General features: G+C 45.6%; 1 protein-coding gene across 6 annotated transcripts in view; it reads right to left on the bottom strand.

Moving 5' to 3' along the window:
• Nucleotides 1-21750, bottom strand: part of Npnt (nephronectin) — a 64400-nt gene that overhangs the window by 26445 nt on the left and 16205 nt on the right. For 4 of the 6 annotated variants that reach the window (XM_063260595.1, XM_063260598.1, XM_063260600.1 and 1 more), the window contains 2 exons: nt 7939-8031; nt 3450-3542 (listed from right to left, as the gene is read on the bottom strand). In XM_063260595.1, the coding sequence (XP_063116665.1) occupies nt 3450-3542; nt 7939-8031 (186 nt within the window). The remainder of the gene's footprint in view (nt 1-3449; nt 3543-7938; nt 8032-21750) is intronic. The other 2 variants (XM_063260597.1, XM_063260599.1) reach the window with 1 other exon arrangement.

Below are 21750 nucleotides of genomic sequence, written 5' to 3'. Positions count from 1 at the left end.
GGCCTGAGGGAGGTCCTCCGCTCTGTACAGTCTAGACTGATCTTAGAGCAAAAAAGAAAATTCAGTTTCCTACTTTAGTAATGCACTCAAGTCACAAAACTTTGAAAAAAATTCCTCCAATGTATTTTCATTTTTTAAGCGGGGAAGAAGGGCACACAGAATTGCTCATGGACGCTGGTTACGCATTTTATGTTCACTGGTCTAAATATCAAGATGAAATGAATTAATGAAGCCCATAGTATGAAAGTTTTCCAAGTTGAGCACCGTCTCAAGTGAACATAAAACACATAATGACATCCAAACACTGAAACAGGAATGCCCATTACATAGACTGCGTTAGGAAGCAATGTGACCACGTTTGTGTACCTGATCAGCATAATTTAATTACCTGCTAATCCATGTCACTGAATACTAAATACGGATACTATATCTACTTAGAAAGCTGTTTTCAAATCTAATCAAATTTAAATGTGACCTGCTCACCTATCAGGAATTGATGTGCTTCGTGTAGATAAATTACTGTTATTTTTTAAATCATCAAATAATTTTTTAACTAAAAATATCTTCATATCTTACTATCTTCTCAACTTGGTATTTTTCTGTTCATAACAAAATGTAAGCAGGTCCCCAACTGCGCAAAGCTGAGAAAGGTCTTAATGAAGAAAGCAAACACCTTTGTTCTTTCCTACACTTTAGTGCTCCACTTTATTGTCTCTGGCCTGGTCAAGAGTTTTTTCAAACAATAATCAAAAGGAAATGTTTCTCCTAGAAGGTGCTTCGCAGATGACACTGAGAAAAAGTTGATTTCTGTCTTTATTAAAACAAAATAAAAGTTGAGGAGGACTGACTGAGAAGGAAATTTTTCCACCTTGCATTTGAATATTTATTGAAACTCTGAGTCAAGGAATCTTCTCTCCACTTCTAAGAGGAGTTAATTATCATTCCTAGTATGTTCATGCAGAGTTGCACTTGGCCTGGATTGGCCCTGATTGATATTACACTAAATAGTATTTAAATCTGAATATACTACAAGAAAGAAGCTTTGTGTTTTGAATGTTTTCTGCAGTAAAAACTAACAAAACAGCACTAGAAAATGAGAGTACAGGGCCATTGATAGATTTAAAAAAAAACACTAAGGACTCCTAAGTTTATTTTTAGAGAGTCATAGAACTTCCTGCGGGCTCCTGCTGGGACTGGTCCAAGATTCCCAGCCCCAGGGACTCTACACAAGGAGTGTGTGAGCTGGGAGACCCACTTTTGCGGGCTGTGGCTGTCAACACTGAGGCTGCAGGGCAGCTCTTCAGCCCTGGCTGCAGGACTGGCCCAAGGCAGCCCCTGGGGACCACTAGGGCATCTCCATACCCCACAGCACTGCACTCCAGAGGCACCCTCTCCCCACTGTGGGAAAGGACTGTGGGATTGGAATCATGAACCGAAAGGGAATAAAAACCATAAACTCATAACTCCAGAGAAATCTGGAAATCACGCTGTGAAGCAGTATGGACCAGGAAAACAACACAGCCTTCCGCAGTAAATGCAGAGCTGTGTCTCGGCTGCTTTGTCTTTCTGCCTTACGTTGGGCAAGCACCAGAGTAAAAGGAAAGCAATTGGACAAAGCCACATGTCACAGTGTTGATAAGCGGTGATGTCCCCGGCAGGTGGTCCGATTATTATCCCCAGTGGGGCCATCACTCCTCCACCTGCCCCAGGCCAGCTGGCTCCTAAAAATGTCACCATGAGCCTTACCAGACCGCCTCAGACATAAAACACAAGTCCACAGCCGCCAGGTTTACCAGGGAAATGCTGCCGGCCCCTGGGGAGCAGCCCCTGGCTCCTCAGCGCCCTGGACGGTGTCTACTCTAGAATTAGTTGCCTTATATTTTGCATGCTCTAAAGCCTTAACAGGTGAATTAATATGCACTGTTTCTAAGAAATGCTGCATTCATTATGACAATAAAGTTATTTAATCAACAATATTGTCATTACATATAAATGATAAATTAATGATACTGTTCCTATCATTAGAAATTCAAAATATGAAAAGTCTGCTTGGTCTACACTGTCTCAGATCTTAAACGCTGCTAAGAGAAATCAGGGGATAAAACATTAGTGTTTTCATTTTGAATTTACTTCAACCTTGCTCTTTCTCTGGAAGTGTCTGATAAAACATAAAATATCAGGAAAACTTATAACAAAAAATGTAATCAGTTCTATCATGTACCTGCCTTACACAGAGGACAGAGTTTCATAATTAAACCACTTACATTCAAATGGTTTACATGGGATGGACTCGGATCCGCAGAGCATTAGCGCGAGAAGCGCATTTGAGCAGGGGTGAGAGGGGAGGGAGATGGTACAGCCCATGCAAGCTGCACAGCTTTTTACTGCGCTTCAGGAAAAGGGGGTCAGGGATGATCAGCATGCAGACATTGATAAACGGCTTGAAAAAAGTGAGAAGAGATTCACTGAAAAAGATAACCCAATAGGGTTTTCAGAATCATCTTTTATTTATTTTAACGCATTTGACTCCCCTTTGATGCTTAAATTGGGTGGTGTGTCAGGAACCTACGTTTTCAAAATTTATCTGATGAGACTAAGTTCACAGGCAAACATGTTAATGTATTAACTTCTGGATCTTCAACTGATTAAACTACAGGAAGATATTAAATGTGTCACATTTCTTATCAGCTGAGACCATAAAAAGCATTTTATTTCAGTTATTCTAAGTTCCTGAACCTATGAGCAGGTAAGGAACAAAAATCTCTCAGCACAACTGCAAAGTTATCCGACCACTTTACTTTTCTGCAAAGCTTTTCAGCGTGGTGCAGAGGTTAAGATTTGTGGTGATCCTGTTGTCACACCAAGCCCACAGGCAAACAGGGCAGGGACTACTGTTCCCCCAAGACTGTTGGTTTGCTGAGAGACAGACACATGAAATGACCTGCTCACAGAGTCACTAGAAGCAGAAAACTTATTTCTGACACTGCAAAATGCACAGTGAAAGAAAGAAGCCAGAATGCACAGCGATTCCCAGGTGAACCTAACATTCTACACCTCCAGGAGACAGGGGTGGAGAAGGAGACTCATGGCTCCTAACATCCACCTGGCAAGAGGCATCCGAACCCCCAACTCAGTTGCTTCCAAATTCCTAACTTGGCCTACATGCAAAAAAAAAAAAAATTGCTACCTGCTAGCTGAGTTTTGGAAAACATTTTAAAATCCAGAAAAGAGAAGAGAAGGCAATGGTAGGGACACAGTAAAAGGACAGTGAGGCCCCGTGCTTCGGGGGACAGGGAGGGAGCAGCAGAGGACAGTTCCTGCCATGGGCTCCACGTGCGCGGGCCAAGGCTGCAGCTCCTGGCTGGACTCCAGCACATTCACAAGAGGTGACACAGCGGCAAGAAGCCGTGCGAGGACACAGCAGGCCACCTGCGACCATGCGCGCTCACCCTGTGCAGGTAAACTGGTGGCTGGGTGATCCGGGGGGTGGAAAGGAGGCTGCTCACTGCCTTGGTCAGGAGGAGCTGGGTAGGAGAGGTCGCCTTCACAAGAAGAAGGTAACGAGAGTCAGCTCGGAACTCATGTCATTTTAGCTCTAAAATCTTTACAAGTACATATTAAACAATTACACAAAGTTGATGGAATTTAAGAAGAACTCTTTAGATACTTCACAAAGGAATAGTTTCTATTCTGTCTTCTGCTTTTATTTATTTATTTATTTATTTTTTGCGGTATGGGGGATTGAACTCACAACCTCGCACGTGCCAGGCAGGCACTTATGTCGCTGAGTTAAATCCCTGGCCCTGCTTTTATTTAAATTTTATTCTCTTAAAACCTTGTATCATCTTGCTTTGTAAAGGTAATATGCATGTTATACATTAACAATGCAGGGTTCTGATACCATTTTTCCTTTTTTTTTTTTTCTTTGTACCAGGGATGGAACTTATGACCTCGTGTTTTCCAGGCAGGCACTTAGTCGCTGAGCTAAATCCCCAGCCCCCTCATACATTTTCTTAAAACACTAAAACAAGAAATGGTCATTTTTAAAGTATGATTTTAGTCACCAACAGAAAAGAACGAACAAAAAAATACAAATATGATTATAATGAACCTACTCTGTTTAGGGCTGTTAAAATCTTAATAGTTTAAAAAGTGCAGAAAGCACATGCAAACTTATGCTTTCCATGAAGATCTTATTTAAATAGTAGCATATTAGTTCATCAGTGTTTTCATCCAGGAGAGTGCATACCACATTTAGATCACACTTGCTTGATTAAAACACACACAGAAGTTTTACACAAAAAACATGGCTGCCAATGTTAGCTGTTATGGTTTACATCTAAAATGGCCCCAGAGCATTCGGAGGTGGAGCCTGGTCAGAGGACGTGTCCTGGAAGTATCCACTCTTGCCCTTTGCTCCCCTCTTCTCCTCATGCTTCCTCCTGCCATGAGCCGAGCAGCTTTCCCGGGCCAGCCCCTTCCAATGTGCCGTTCCTGCCGTGGAGCCGGCCGACCACGGACTGAATCCCCTGAACCACGGACCACATTAAACTGCCTCTCCGTTAAGTTACGGGTACTGGCTACTGCGTGTCAGCAACAAGGAAACTAACATCTTACCTTCACAGCATATTATAAAATAGATGAGACTCAAAGCAGAGAGCCAGAAAGTCCATGTCATTCTGTTTTACAATGGGTTAAACCTCCAAATCAAATGCATATTCATTTCTGGGGTGGAAATGACACTTCTCTCAAAATGTAAGACTGTAGGGAATACTACCTTAATATTAATGTTAAAGTACGTCGGCTGATGTTTAATAAAGCAATCACTTTCAAATATAACAAGTATCCAAATTTAGTGTCTGGAAAACTACGCTATGAAAAACTAATTCTTTTCTTTGGATAAGGAATTCAACATATGAAACATAAACCAGGCCAAAACACTAATAGTTGATAATTGATATTTATAAATTATTTCTTCTGAAACTAAAGTACACTGTAAATTCAAAAGAATATCTTTCATTTTTAAAAAAGTGTAAGAGCTGATTATCTTACTAGTACTGGTTTGGGGACGGAAGAAGCAGGAGGTGTACACAGACAGAGACCTGAGGTGGAGGAAAACCTCTGCATGAGTAAAGCTGCCAGAGACCTGAGGAGGGCCGCCACAGGATCACGGCAGACACGGTCAGAGTCCAGGACAGAATCTCATCTCCTGTGGAAGGCGCGTGGGCCTTATATGACAGGTTCACAGTCAGCCCCACACTACAACTTCCTACCTGATCTTGGGGAACAAAGCCAGATAAGGAGGGATAAAGAAGCAAGAGTGACCCCGACAGCAGTTACACCCAGCAAGGCTGGGAAACAGAGCCTGCTCCCAAGTGCCGCTTTGCTGGCTGCCTGCTTGCTCCCAGATGGCCCTGCATTTACTCACGCCCTTTAGCCCGTGGAGCAGCTCCGGGAGGGCTGTTCTTCAAAGCGTGTAACTCAAGCGAACTTCTCGGCCCATGCATGCCACAGACCAAACCTGCTTTGAACCAAGCAGTGGTTTCCGGGTCCGGGAAATGCTTTCGAATTCACTTCTTGACATTTCTCTCCGGAGGAAAAAGAGACTGTCCTGACTGCTCCTAGAGTTCACATGTACCTGCAGCGCTCTTACACTCTGTGGGCCGAGCCAGAGGCGGCCTCACAGGACAGCCTGCTTGCCTAAGCATGGAAGGGTCTCCGATGGCCCCACACTTGCCCGGTGTCTGCCTCTTAACCCTCCCTCAACCTGGCGGGCTCTCGGTCCACAGATCAGAAATCATCTAAGCGATGGCACCAGACAACTTCATGGGACTCTGCAAGTTCCCGGAACACTGAGAACCATGAACCACACTATCAATCCATCGTTTATTTAACAGATCTTCACTGTGCACATCACACATGCAGCTCACTTTCCTAACAGCCTTCAGGAGCCCAGAGACCAGAGACACAACACAGGGGTCCTGCCGATGGCAGGACTCAGGAATGCGCCAGGACCGTCTTCTCGTTTGTTTTGTAAGAACAGTGGTGCAAAAATGACTAAAATGCTGCAGTTTTATTTTCAAGATAGGGCTTGAAGTTACATTTTCAGGCTGTGTGCTATTCCTGCAGGTGTAAAATCACCACTATTAAAAATCTTCTCCGCCCTAAGGAATATCTTGGGAAGGCAAGATTTTAACTCAGCATATTCCAGTTTTCTTCAGAAAACTAGGTATGTGTTACAGGAAACATTCTATGGGAAACTGGCTTTCTCGAAATCAAAGATGCCCTGTGATAGAGCTTGGTTCTGATAATAGTTTTGCTGTCTCTGAACAACTAAAGTTGATGTAGCTCCTGTGAATAAATTTAAATGAATTTCTCTGCCATCTCAGAAGTGGCTTCTTAAATAGTCTTCTTTCTGTAAAGTCCTGGCATCGGACAACAGAGTTTTTATAGTGTTGACATGTTAATGAGGCCTCTGAGGTTACGGTTACCACATCAAAAGAAGATACTCAGACTCTGAGATGAATGCTGACAACTCAATAACCAGTACACAGCAGCAGGCTGCCACTTGTGAACTCACTGGGCTGAGAAGGAAAGTCAGTGAATTTTTAAAAGACTCAGCCAAGATAATAAGAACGCCACTTATTCCAAAAAGATTACCTAAGTGTCTTTGGTAAATTCCAGGTTTAAAAGAAGTATTGTAAGATAGAAGGGGAGGCCTGGGAAAATCAGCTGCAAATCAGATGCTGATAATACAAGAATGCGCTTTAGGACATCGGCTTCCTCTGCCACTGGCGCTGGTGACATCACTAGAGTCCATTTCATTGCCTACACTCTCAAACGACTGTGCTCAGGATGGTTGCAAAAACTGTGACCATAATGCGCGGCTTGTATGATGGCCCTCAAGGAGTATCTGGAATAAATATCAGATCCTAAAGTGTTTCCACAACATTTCTGTATCAGATGAAGTCAGATAGGAAGGGGGCCTTTGACTCCACATGGTTAGTTCATATAATATTTAAAATTAGAGGGAGCATTACTGTAACAAGTAAGAGCTAATACATTATCTTTTTCTTTTCTCAGTAAAATCTAGCCCAAAATTTTCTTTAATTCTAGCTTTGCAATTCACCATAGTTGCAAATTTTAGCTAAAATTAACTAAGAAGAAAAGACTTTTTGGTTAGAGTCTGAAGATTACATTTCTAGTGACACAGCAGCTGTATCATCCAAAACCAAAGTGGCAGAAATACTACAGATTATAGAAACAGTATCTCAATCCAACATTCTAACATTTTAACCAACTATTTATGTGAACTTGGGTAAGACATTTAATACCCTCTGAGCTTCAGTCAATGAGAAGCAGAATAAATAAGATATTATTTATACCTTTACTATGATAAATAACACTCCATCTCCCAGTATTCTTGCAAGGGGAAAAATAGATTTTAAATATACAAATTCTAGTTATAATGGGACACTGTATCAGAATAACATCTGTGTTTATAAGCATCTCATGCTGATATTTTAAATGCCCTCGTAAATTAATCATCTTTATTTCTCAGAGGCCCATTCCCACCGGCACAAAGCTGCAGGGAGGTTTAAACACATAATCGAAAGACTCGGTGTGGGAAGGGACCTCCAAATTCCAAGTCCCACGCCCCATGGCTTTGGAGACTAACGGCGACCGGCTGGGATGTGAGGAAGCTCGCCGTGTGAGCGAGGCCTCCTTCCCCTCAGTCAATGGAAGAATAAAATGTTACTCCTCTCCATCACTGACACTGATTCTTTCTTAGAAATACATTTCAGTTAGCACCAGGGAATCAACAATAAGGGACCAAATTAGTTTAACTGTCCTGAGAGGGGAACAGAACGGTGAGCTTCACCATGGTTCTTTTATCCACTGGAGGGCAGGAGGGCGGCTACGGGGGCACTGCCCTACCTTGATTGCAGGTCTTCCCGGCATATCCAGGGTGACACTTGCACTTGTTCGGCCCAACACATTCGCCATGCTTGCACTGCGGGTGGCACACGGCTGTGAAAAGAGAATCGTGCGTGATTCCAGGTCAGCTCCACACCAACCAAACAGCACTACGCAGTGGAGCAGTTTGGTAACCAAAGACAAAAATGAAGTACTCTGGGTGGCAGAAAGAAACAGAATCTCTGCTTTCTGTGGACACAGTACACACACTTACAGGTCGTACAGGTATGTGTGTGTCTATGTGGGTTTGTATCACTAGAGGCTGGGAAATTTTCCAAACTTGAGGTCAAGACTCAAATCATTAAAAGAACATAAAACTGTAGTAGTCATAACTGACGTTTATCTACAGCTTTTCAATAGCGCATCAGTAATTTCACATTCATTTTCTGAAGTCCAAAGATACCCAGGTATGTATAAAATCCAGATAAATTCAATAATAAAATGCTTATTTAATCAGAGGCGATCATCTAAATATAAAATGATTCGAAGTGAAGCACGATCTAAAGCAACATCTTGACACTTGGGTTTAAAGCTGTCGCCACCCGCCTGGCCTTTCCCAGCCCGAGGAGCATTAGGATCTCTCCCCAACCCGTAACGGCTGTTCGCGGCAGGCAGGGCTGGTTGAGCTCGCAGTCTAATCTCTGCTCTCTTCCACAGACTACACTCCACTTCCCCCAAGAGCTCTGAACACTGTAAATCACCACTTAAGTCTTTCCCCAGTGTGGGTGGAATTTATTCTGTTCACATTCACGGTTCCCAGCTAGGGCTCTTCAGTCTGTCCGGCACATATGCCAATGCCCTGGGACGCTCTGGCTGACACATGTGTAGGAGTGTGACTGGCTCTGGGTGGACAGAGGAAAAGATGCTGCTAAGCATCCTAAACCAGATGGCCCCCCTGAAAATCCCACAGTGCCTAGACAGCTTGCTCCACACTGTACCTGGCACAACCATGATGCCAGGCCACATACCACACCAGACAAAAGCCCAGGGGGCAGCTCTCTTCCTGGTTTTGGGTGGCCTAGAATCCAGAGGAATGGACTAAAGGGTTTTTAATTCAAGGTGAAAGTTTATGACTGAGCAGGGGTTGTACTGGACCTTGAAACACGTAGACAGAAGCACTATGTGAGAAGTGGCCACACAACAAAGGGACCACAGTGAGTGAGAGGTCACTCAGGCCGTGTTCATCACTGACAAGATGGCAGATGCCAGGGAAGAGAGAAGCAATCACCCAGGAGTAATATCAGATGGGGCTTCTCAGACCTCACTGAGGAACACACACAGTGTCTGTGGAGAAGAGGACACCTCCAGAAGTTCATCCTCCAGAAACTGCAGACATAATGGAAGCCCTGGGGACACAGGCAGGCTGGTCACATTCAGGACGCACTGGCAGGTGTGCAGAGGCAGAGAAAGCACTTTGCACACCAGTGAGACCACGCGGGCACGGCCTGTGTTGTCAGCGGGACACAAGATCCTCTCCACACGCTGAGCAAAAGGCAGGTCGGCCTTGAAGATCCCGGGGGAACAGCCACAGGGGCCTCGAGGTCTGCCCCCCGCCCCCCGCGCCTGTTCTTCCCACAGCAGCCCATCTTGTCTGCCCTTTGGGTCCGGTCCCGGCTTCCTGGCCAAACCTCCAACACTACTGCCTGTAAAGCTGCACAGGTGTGCTCCTGCCCTCTGGGGTGTCGCCTGCATTCCCTGACCCCCAGCCCGTCCCTTGTTAGCCTCAGGAGGCTTCTCTGCTAAGTCCAGGTTTACTTGCTGCTGTTACCGCCCCTCCCTCGACAGTGCGACAGTGTGGCTCAGTGTGTGTCTATCTCAAAAGCTTGCTAAGAGGACAGAGTAGGTGAGAGGGCAACGCACCCCAAATTGCCTACAGCCTGACTTTAGACATGGCATTAAACTCCAGGAGAGATGATTTTGTTGCAATTTATGAGAAAAAATGATCTAGAAGGACCTCCTAATTATACCCTCAGTGAGTTACACACACAGTGAATGTGAGCATCATACACAGTGTTTAAAAAAAAAAAAAGTCCCAGACAGGAGTCACTCTGCAATTTCCAGGCTTCCCCACCAAGAAATGCAAGTTTTCAAAAGAAAAATTTGATCTTTACAAAAAGATAATCCATGAATATGAATACATAAGAACACAACCTGAATAACCAAGCATTACACAGACATCCACAGCGTCATGTTAAAAAAAATTAACATCTCAAGATCATTACATGCCAGTCAAGGTAAAAGCCCTCTGGAATACCTATAATTTGAAAATATCATTCAGAACATGACAAAGTAGTCCAGAAAGTGCCATTTGAGAACATGAAGAAGGATTTCAGCAAAGGTTCTTATATAGAGGGAACAGGGAGTTTCAAATTAAAAATTAAGCATGCTCTGTGTCTTCCCCTAAAAGCATGAAGAAGTTTAGTTAAGAGCATTTCGAGGAACAATTAAATGCCCCCCCCCCGCCCTGGGCAAGTTGCCTTTTGACCCCTGGCCAGCTGCTCAGCCATCCGTGCTTAGGGCTCAGGTGCTCTCTAGGAACAAAGGGCTCTTGTGTTCCTCCGTCCTGTTGAGCACTGTGCCCCGGCTGGGCATATCACATGCACACATTCCAGGAGGTCACACCCAGGGAGGCAGGTGTGAAGCAAACTGCCCATCACGCTTCCACCTGAGCGGTAACTCCTAAGTGACCACGCTCAGCTGCCAGGTCAGCCCCAGGCTGGGAAAGGACAGGACTGCCATCTCCCCAATCAGTCCACCCTTTCTACCTAGAGAGAGGAAACTCTGAGGGCTTTTGACAAGGACTTCTCCCATGCTGGTCTCTGGTCTGGATTAGAGTTCCATCAGGAGATGTGTGACATCTGTGATGTATTATTCTACATAAATGTGAGGCAACGAGAGGGTCCCAAAGAGTGTGTGACATGTTTCTGCTGCAAACAGGGAGATGACAAAGCGGTGACAGAAAAACAGGGGTGAGGGTGACCTGTAACGGCAGGTCCTGGAAAGGCCCAGGTGTGAAAAGAGGCAGCTGAGGCCACGGACAGCTTTCAGAAGCCAAACCCCGCGCGGGGAGCTAATGAGAGACTCGTCAGGGGGGTGAGGCTCGCTCCCCGGCCAGGGTGTAGGGTGCTGAACACTGCAGACGTGATCAAAAGGAAGCTCAGCACGATGACACGGGCCAGCTGGACTCTCTGGATGCTTTCCAGTCTCTTCCTTTCCCTTTCCCTTCGTCTTTTAACATAGAGGAGCTCTTGTATTTTTATTCTTATTGTTTTGAGTGGGAGATGAGTTACACTTCCTCTCCCCCTCGGCTGATGACACAGCCAAATGACTAAACCCTGGTGGGGATGGGTGAGTAAGCAGGGGCACAGGGCTACAGGCAGAGGGCTAAGGCGGCGGGTCCTAGGGTGCCACAGAGAGGCGAGGCACTGGCACTACGTCTATCTCCATGTTTTGGCCTGGAACACGGACATCTTGGCTGAACTGCAGTAGCCTTTACGGCCCTGAGGTGATCCTGGGACTAGAAAGAACAGTGGCAGTCATAACATGAACTCTAAAGCCTTTGTGTCACTCTGACTTCTGGTCAAAGAACTGACTGTCCTTGACCTGCCTGTGGAATCTGGACTTAACACATTTATTATCAATAGAGCAAAGGTTGTGCACTTAGGAGTGAGGTGTTAGAGGCAGATCCTGAATTTTGTAGAAACAAAATTCATCAAGTTTATTTTGCAATTGGAGCACCTTAGGGTTGAGGAAAAAGTATAACGTCATCTCTGTGTCTAAGTACTAGTTTGGAAAGTACACAGCTACTCTAAAACTAGAAAAAAATGACCCCCAACTTTGAGGTAAACAGGTCTGTCTTTCAGTCACTTCTCTGACTGCAAAATAGGTCTCAAGGGCCAGCAAAAACCAACCTTCATAACATAAGTCTGTGAACAGCAGTGTGTCCACCTCCCCCCACAAAGAAAAGAAGGACAAATGATCCTTTCAGTCAGCAGATCTTCTAACACATGGGAAGCAGGTGCCATGCTGGACTTGGGGGTGGGGGGACTCCTGTATCTGCCAAGGGACAGGCTGACCAGCCGGGCAGTCAGAACCATACACTGTGGTCTGCTGTCCCTGGCACCCCATCTGGTTAACCAGCTCAGTTAGTAAAGAACAGGTAAGAACCACATATGTGACATTTTTCCCCTCAAAGCAGTGACCAGAATTAAGACAAACAGATAAATGACACTTAAAATTTACTAACATTCCTATAGCTTAATCTCCAAAACTGTCCTTAAAATAACCTGCAAGTCATTGTTTTCATTAGAAAAAGAAACAAGTCTCAGCTGGCAAAGCAAACACAGCTCTGTAATGTCACACGTTCAGCCCTGCTGTTCCACAGCAACATAAGATTCTCCTCTTAAAAACACATCCTAATGCCAGCGAGATTGCAGGGCAGAAAGGAATGTAAACTAGTACAACCACTACGGAAATCAGAATGAGACACCTCAGCAACCTAAAGCTAGAAATTCCATCTGACACAGCTGTTCCCCCTCTAGGTATCTTCCCCAAAAGACAGAGGTGTCATATGACAGGGACCCATGCACATCTGTCTGTGGCAGCAGGACGCACGATAGCTAAATCTCAGAAGCAGCCTGGATGCCCATCCACAGATGCCTGCATAAAGCAAATGTGACAGCTACACCCGATGGAATATTACTCTGCCACACAGATAAACTTGCGTCACGTGCAGGAAAGTGAATGCACCTTGAGACATTAAGCCAAGTGAAATAAATCAGACACACGGTTTAAATATTGTATGGTTTCTTGTACAAGAGAAATCCAAATTATAAATAAAGAGTAAAATAAGATAGATGACAGGAAGCAGGGAAAGAGACCTGTTTCAAATGGGAAGGTGACCAAGGAATGGAGGGATGGGGTATAGGGAGAGGAGGGGAGGGTACCCGATAAGAAAGGAATTAAGATGCGTGATGTCCATGTACAACTCCATACAAGCAGTGGAAACATTGTCTACTGCAGACATGGCCTCATAAAAACATGCTCACACATGCATCCTGACATCATGGGTGGAGGGCTGGACCATATTTTCTAATTCTGATATAAGCAGTGCAATATCACGGTGAGTTAGGGGGAAATGAAACTCCAGCATCAATTCTCTAAAGTCCCAAAGCTAAGCGAACGCACTGGGAGTCAGGTACAGTGCCGCGATTTGAAGATAAGGGCCAGCTAAGATGCCCCAGGAGTCTGCCAAGGAAAGTGAGTTCAACCTCTGGTGTTGTTAGCAATCTAAAAATGCTTTTCCCCTGTTGAGCAAGAATGCCCCTAAAGTGCCAGGAACCATATTGCTATTCAAAAATGGCACCACTAAGATCGGAACAAAGAACCCTGCCCAGGGTGCAGCCCAGTAGAAAGGGAGGTAACAAAGCAGGAGCCAAGGGCGGGTGAAAGGAGCAGCCAGGGCCGTGAGGGTGCTCGCGACACCCACAGAGCTCCACAGAAGTCAGATCTGCGTGAGCTCCCCCGGGAAGGCAGGAGCGTAGGACTATCTCGTTCAAACAGCAACTGGCTCCGAGGAGGAGGAAAGGCTGCTAAAACCAGCAGAAATGACCTGCTGCTGTAGGCACAGAACCTGGAGGGATGTGGGAATTTCAGAGTCCCCTAGAAGAGCCCCTGTGATGTCAAACCCAGAGGAGAGGACCCTAGAATCCAAGGTCCCCAAACTGGGGTGCAGAAAGAGCGCTCAGCCTCCCAGTCCCCGCAGAGCAGTGGCAGCCATCCGGCCTTCAGATCTACATTTCTGCTGCAAGAGAGCAAAAGCGCCCCTGATGGTTATAACTAAAAATGATTATCTACAAAACGCTCTTGTGAATAAAGAGCTCAGATGCATTTTATGAGATTGGCTGGATTTATCCTCATGAGACCCCTCTTGAGCCATATAAGGCAGAAGAGAAGCATATATCATCTTCATTTTCTGGGCACACACAGGAAAACAGAGAAGGTTAAGTGGGTTGACCAAGTCCTGTAAAAACTTCAACCACGGTTCCACGCTCAGGCCACAAGTTCTGCTGGCATCAGAAAAAGGAAAAGCCAGCATCGTGGTGGATTTGGAAGGGAGGGAGGTTATGGTGGAAGGGATGGGGGATGACACAGGCATTTAAGCAACTTTTCCAGAAAAGAAAAGCTGTAATTAAGAGCACAATCTATAGTTAAGAAAAAAAAAAAAAAGACAAAACAAAACAAAAAAACTAAAGTAATCCTGCCAGAATATCTCAGAATAAATAATCTCTTTATTACTTACTGTGGTGCATAGATGCTGGACCCTCACCCATCAATAAAATACAGACTTACATCTCATGAAACCACTCCTATGTCTAGGGTTCTTCCCCCCTCTGTGGGCAAAATGTAACTTTACAATAATGAAGAACTTAAATAATCACAAATTAAAATACATAAGGGTTTTTGGTCTATACATCCAATCCAGACCGATCTCTCAAATACCTGTCTCATGTCCCGCTAATGTTTAATTCCTAACACAGCCCCAGGGACAGGCGTGGATGCAGTGGCTTCTTTAGCTTCCCAAGCCATCTTCTGAAATCATCATCAAGCACGTGCCCTCTCCACTTCAAAGACCTTCCTCTGGGCACTGTAGCTGTTTCCAGCTTCCTTGGAATTTTGACTTTTTCCCCTGCTTTCATTGTCATATAAAATGCTCAAATTTAGAGTAATGCCAACTTAGACTTTAAGAATGCATATCAAAGCAATCCTAGTACTTACAACCCGGAAAGCAACTAAGGCTTTTGGCTTTTGTGACTAGGGTACCAGGAGTAAGAAGCACCCAGGACACCCACATCTTTGCTCCTAAATAATGTTCCTCAAAACAAGGAAAGAAGGCTGGGCAGGAAAGCAGGCATAAAGCAAGGAAATACTTAAAGAATGGGGACAATACAGCTCACTTAGAGCTCCCACTGGCCACATCTAGGCTCATTTGGGATCCAGAAGAAAGAAAACAGTAACGGATGATAGCTGGAAAACAAAATCATCCATGAGTCCAATATTCTAAAAAATGAGAGGACTGCACTCTTCCTTCTAGAAGGATGCCAGCTAACAGGCAGAAGGAATGCTACAGTTTGAAAAGTACAATTTCACAACAACTCCGGAAGTAAGTGATTGGAGGAAAGATCGTCCACAGATGTTAAATTTCACTGGGTGAAAGTTTATTGGGAAACAGTCTATTCAATATCAATATGAGATTACTTACTAACTACTAAGGAAAAAGATGGGGACACCGCTTTCCCCCAGCATCACCCTGACACTACAGGCAATGGCAGCACTGTAACACATTGTTACCTGTGTGACATGACTACCAAAGCACCTTCACTGAATGACACAGAAGCTGCAGATGACAACTTAGGTTCTGAGGCATTGTACCAAGCCAAGGAAGTGGACTGTTCAAAAACACGATGTCAAGAAGAAGAAAAACAATTGTAGAACCATTCTAGATTAAAGGAGACCAAAAAAGAAAGTTAAAAAGCCACAAAACACATTATTGAGACAGTGAGGGAATCTAACTATGGACTATTTGCTGTGTAATACTGTTGCATCTGTGTTAATTTCTCAAGCACCATAATGATGTGTGCCTTGAGGTAAAGATCTTTATTCCCTTTAAGATGAATGCTGACCTTTTTAGGCAAGAAGGTCCACTGCTTTCACTTGGGAGGGGAAAGGAATGAGGCAGGGAGAAGTGCTAACAATCAGAGGTGAAGGGCATACGGGCATCTACATTTCCTATTTTTAATGGTTCTGTAAATTTTGAATTTTTCAAATAAAAAAATGGGGCAAAATAAAAACAGGAGTATAAAAACATGGATATCTGCAAGCCTAAATGGACAGATTCTTAGATACATACGAATTACCAAAGTTGAAACAGGATGATATAAAGAGTTTTTGGTTTTGGTTTTTGAGATGGGCTCTCACTAAGTTCACATGGGCATTGAACTCACTATGTAGCCCAGGCTGGCCTCAAACTCACAGCAATCCTCCTGCCTCAGCCCTCCAACTGTGGCGTCTACCACCCTGCCTGGCCGTAAAGATTCTAAATAATGCAGTATCAGTCAATGAAATTGGAGATGTAATTAAAAAATTACCAACAAAGAAAAGGCCAGGTCCTGATGGATTCACTGCTGAATTCCACAAGAAATTTCAAGATGATCTAATGCTATTACTTCTCAAACTCTGTAATGAAACTGAAAGAAAAACAGTACTCCCAGCATCATTCCTGGAAGCAAGTATTTCTTTGATACCAAAACCAGAGAAGGATCCAACCAAAAAAGAACTTCAGGACAATTTCCCTAATGAACATAGAAGCAAAAATCCTCAGTAAGATACTGGGAAACAGAATGCAGCAAATCATCATGAAAATTATACACTATGACCAAGTGGGACTCATCCCAGGAATGCAGGGGTGGTTCAACATATGTAAATCAATACATTTAGTACACAATTAACAGAGCCAAGAACAAAAACTACATTACCATCTCAACAGATGCAGAAAAAGCATTTAACACAGTCCAATAGTCATTCACGATAAAACCCCTACAAAAAACTGGAATAGATGGTCTTTATTGCAATCGGATAAAAGTCATCTATGACAAACCAACAGCCAACATCGTCCTAAACATTCATTTTTCAAAGCACTTTAGAGAAGATGTGAAGCACAGCTGGGGCGAGGCTGCTGGGTCCCGGCCCTGCCACCAGAGAAACAGGGGCCCCGCTAACTCCCCGGCTTCGCTCTGCCCTTACACATAATCAGTCAATGAACCATGGGAACTTGCAAGAGCCACCATCTTTTTACTTAAAAAACAGTAAACCCGCATGATTCATCTAGACTTACAGGTGTATTGAGAAGACTGAGAGAGGAAACCCAAACGGAGAGCTTAAAACAAGCTCCTCCCGACACGAGTGGTCACGTTGAGATGATGGTAAGGTTCTGGTCAGGGTGACAGGGACCACCAGGGGGGAAAGCCCAGTGCTCCAAAAGGACTGGGACACCAGAGGGAACACAGCACCAAAGGAGGCAGCAGTGGACGCGTGGGTTGGGGACAGTCAGGAAAGGCCGAGGAAAGGAAGATCCCTGATGTCGGAGGACAGGAGTTCACGGGGATGAAATGAAACACATTACAGTCTTTCTTTCCGAATAAAATTGTCGTGTCTGTTTAATAATATGATCCTCTCATTTTGAGCTGGTGGACTAAGGAATCACCATAAAAGGTCACAAAGTTTTAACATCACCATCATCACCTTTTCCCGGAACCCAGATCCCTAACACCTCGAGGGGCGCTGACATAGGTTCCATCAAGCTACTCATGAATAATTCAGGAATTAAATCAATTCGTGAGTATGAATATACTGACATAATAGCCTTCAGTTTGGCGTTTTTTTTTTTCCTAGAGAAACTCTAAGTGTTACAAATTTATCTGATGAAGAACTCTAAACAGAAATCTGCAAACAGCTGAAGCTCCATCAGCAATAGATGGTACCAGTCTCCTCCCTCATCACTGTGACCCCAGGCCCGGCCAAGCTGCTACCATGCTCAAGTCCCTGGCTCCCCACCACGCCTCCTTCGCTCCCGTGAGACCCAGCACCCAGCTCAGCATTCGATGCCGGCTTTCAGTATTCAACTCCCACCTATTCCACCAGCCCCATCCTGAGTCACACAAGTAACCGGGTTCCCCGGAAGCAGCTCGAATCCCCTCTGCGACACTTGCAGCACCACTGCATACCCTGTTGGCTATAGTCGGATCTTGACAGGCCTCACCATGACTCATTTACCCACCGCCATCTCACTAGGACGGGTACCCCACCTTCCCCGGGCTCCCGTAAGCCCCTTGTGCTCCTACAGCAAGTCAGATATCTTGATAAATACATCTCTCACACCACGGTGTGAGAGGTTTGTCAAAAATTGCACTCCTCCACGAGGCGGGGTGCTCCTCCCTTCACAGCTCCTGCTCAGCCTTCTGAGGATGACAGCTCTGCAGGCTGGAGAAAGGAAGAGCTCCTCCCCGGGGAGCCGGGATAGGGACAGTGGCAGGAAGCTTTCAGGAGGTACAGAGCTGAGGCGTGAAGGCTGAGCAGGGACGCACCAAGCAGACAGGTGCAGGGACGCACCAAGCGGGCAGGTGCAGGGACTTTTACAAAGAACACAAAGTGGGAGCAAAGCCAGAAGGCAGGAGGCAGCGCGGGGGCTGAAGGATCAGAGCATCCATGGTGACCCGGCCACAGAGCAACAGCACTGCTCACCGGGAGGGGCCTGTCAGCCTGCACACTCATCTGCACACTCACGTCCACCCACACCTGTGAACAATCAGGGGACTGTGAGCCACCGATGACACTGTCATGTTACAGTCACGTGCTTTCAAGCATGCAAATTGGCTTTGCGGTCTTTTAACTAGGAGTTAAGATCGTGATATGTATTATGGTCATATAAGAAAAGCCAGCAAAATATATTCATTTTTTCCAACAAACTGTCTTTCCTAAATCTATAATATATTAATATCATATCTTATTCGTGAGTTTTTATTCCTTTTCTATACAAATGCGTATCCCTTACAGTTTCAGATTCCTGAGTGGAAGTGGACAGGGTGCTGCAGGATCGCCCTGAGTCCAGCACTCTTCACCTTCCTGGACAGAACAGCCCAGCAGAACAAGCGGCACAAATCCGCACAGAGCCTCAGCAGGGCAGGGCAGGCGGGGGAGCGGAGGGCTCCTCTGTGAAAGTCAGGATGGCCCAGCACAGGACGTGGCATTTGAGCCAGGAGGTGACTGAATCAGGAGAGAACACAAACTGAAAGCTTGAACGGTCATCTATTCTTAACAATGATTCACTTTCAGTCGAATATTTGCCCAGGTTTAGGAGTGACTGTGACAGAAAACAGAAAAGGTCAACCCAAAGGGGAAAGACGGATTCGCTTGTCTCCACCACGGCAGACACGGAAACCAGAGGGAATTCCTCGGAAGGACTTAAGGCTCCGCTTCTTTTCACCCGAAGTGGGACACGGCATTTCACCTCTCCCAATCCTGCTTCTGGGTCTGCAGTTGATCCTCTGGGGATGTCACTGGGCCATGGTCAAGCTGAGCGAGGGCAATGGGAGAGAGGGAGGGAAGGGAGGAAGGGAGGAAGGGGCAGCGGGCTTGAGGGGGACAGGAAAGACGCTGGCTGAGGCCCCAGCCCCTGTCCACCCCACACACCAGCCTTTCCACTGCAAAGTGTCACAAGCAGGTCTAACTTGACACGCCTCCACCAGCCAGTTCTTCTGCACTGCCCTGCATCCTTCAGCTCCCAGCAGAACATGCTAGAAACGTCCTTGGTCCCTCTTCTCCACTTTCACCAGCTTCCTCACCACGACAGCCATCATGTGGAAAGTGACTCAGGAGCCAGTCCCAAGCTGAGTCGCTGTTTTCTCCTTGGGTCCTCGCTAGCACCCTCTGAGATAACACTTTCTTACAAAAAAAGCTGCCATTCAAAACAGTTGAGTGTCCCAAACATGATTTGCCATGACAGTTGGGCCTGTGCCACCCACCAGTGTCCTAATTCTGCGTGACGCTCGCCCTTTCTTTTTCGTATCAACCCCACTACTTAAAATCAAGCCTGAGTCTTCACCAGGTCCACTGCAGCAGCCATCAGTCCTGAGCCTCGGAGCGATGCCCTCCAGACTGCTGAAGCAGAAGCTCGGGATCAGCTCCACACCTCAGGTGTCCGCAGGTTCTGTGAGTTCCACGGGAAGTGACATGTGCTTCTTCCTCTGACGAGGACGGCAGCAGCAGAGCTGCTCAGGGTTCCGGGGGAGGAGTGGGGTGCAGGGCCACGGCCTGCTGAGCAGTCTGATACGTTTCCTATGCAATGCTGGCGATGCTTTCCAAACAATGTTAAAATACACTGAGCAAAACTAAAAGATTTGCCCCGTGTGCACAGCTTCCATTTTCTGGAACACGACTGAATTTCCCTGCCGTGGATCTTCGCAGCGTCCCTGTGCAAGCGTCCCCCTGCAGTGGCTGCTCAGCCCGACCCCATGTCAAGGGCACCCGCACCTCAGCCTTCCTACTTCCGCTGCTGCGTCTCTTTCCAAAGGTTCGCACCAGAGCCGCTTTGAGGGGCTTGTGTTTCCTACAGTGCCCAAACTGCAGACCCTCAGATTTCCGTGCCTGCGTTTTGCATTTCCTTGACCGCCTTACCCTCAGGGTTTAGCTGGCCATCCCAGCTCATCACTCCTGGGCCGTGATGTGCTCTCATGGTATCGAAACACACAGGCTTCCCATCCAGGGCTGCCGTGGCCTGCAGGGCTTCAAGCAGGACAGCAAGCAACACGAATGTGGGGACCCTGGGTTCCTGGGATGCTGTCTGCAGTGATGATGAGGGGCCAGGCAGCAGTCCGTGCCTACGACCCAAAGGGATGGAGCCGCTGAGCGCCATGGGTCTGTGTGGCCCTCTCCATTCCTCGCGAGCAGAAAAGGAGACTCCTCCCACGTGCCCTCCACTCTCACACCTGCCTCCAGCTTAAAACCACAGGAGGAATAAAAGCCGATCCCCTCCTACGCTGATTCCTGGACGTTCCCACTTCCCTCCACCTTGTACCTTCCTATCACCAAATCTTGGCTCCTGGCCTCCAGTGAGCTCTCGACTGTTTCTCAGGTAAACCCAAAACTCTATAAATGCTGAGTCCCCCAAGTCCAGCCTGTTTCCTCCTCATTCTTTTTCAAGTGCAAACACTGTTAAGGAAGCAAAACTGTTCCACTCTGAGATCTGTGGATGGATCTTATTAGAAAAATGCGAAAGAAATAGTGCAGAAACACAGCTATCCATGAAGGGTTTTATTTCAGACATTAATAACAGGAGAAACTTTCTACTCCCAACTGAGTTCCAAAAGAGAGTCACAATGAACAAACCTCACTTCCACAGGGGTTGCGCCACGCGGCCTGTGACGGGCCCCAATAAGACACGCTCAGAGTTCTTCCTGCTCTACATTCAGACCACGTAACAATGGTTGCAACACTGATGATAACCGCTCTCTAGATAGCGTTGCACTGATGGCCAGCAGTCCTCTAGCAAAGCAGTATGAAGATTAGAAGCGCATCCCTCTAAACATTAAATAAAATGTCTATTTTCTCAAAGCCTGTGAGTCAGAGGGAAAGGTCCCAAATCCGTGTCTGTCAGTGCCAGATCCGCTCTGCTCTCTGATATCACCTCCCCAAGCCGTCACTCCAACCTGTAACTGCTACTTACCATGATGTGTGCGTGCTTTGGTGTTTTAATTCTCCCTGAACAAAGAAGCATTTAATTTTTATTTCTAGAAACATTAATTTTGTTCCCAAATGCTTTTTTAAATTAAAATTCTACCTTGAAAACATTTTCTGTGTTATCTGTAGTATCTTTCCTCATTCGGTTTAAGGTAGACTGTCCACATGGACCCAGTTCCGTTGAACATGAGAATTTTACCACCATTTTCCACTAAAATGTTATAGGTTGATTTATTCATGGCCAATACACTTGGAACAATAAACTCTTTGTGTGACAAAACAACAGCATAAAGACCCATAAGGGCTATTAATTAAAATAGCTTGTACATTTCAGATAATCAAAACATTTCTTACCTGAAATTCCATGGAGAATTAATGAGCATGAAACACAATTCCCTCAGGTTAATGATAGTTTGGTATTAGTAGTTTCATTTGGTGAATTTTTTTATTTGGTTAATTATTAAAAATATAAACTGTGTT

This window comes from Cavia porcellus, unplaced genomic scaffold, assembly GCF_034190915.1.
Source record: "Cavia porcellus strain 051 isolate PalLab524CR breed Dunkin Hartley unplaced genomic scaffold, mCavPor4.1 scaffold_14, whole genome shotgun sequence".
In the NCBI taxonomy this organism is placed as follows: Eukaryota; Metazoa; Chordata; class Mammalia; order Rodentia; family Caviidae; genus Cavia; species Cavia porcellus.
The sequence above is the reverse complement of the archived record's forward strand: the minus strand, read 5'-3'. Positions and strand labels throughout refer to the sequence as shown.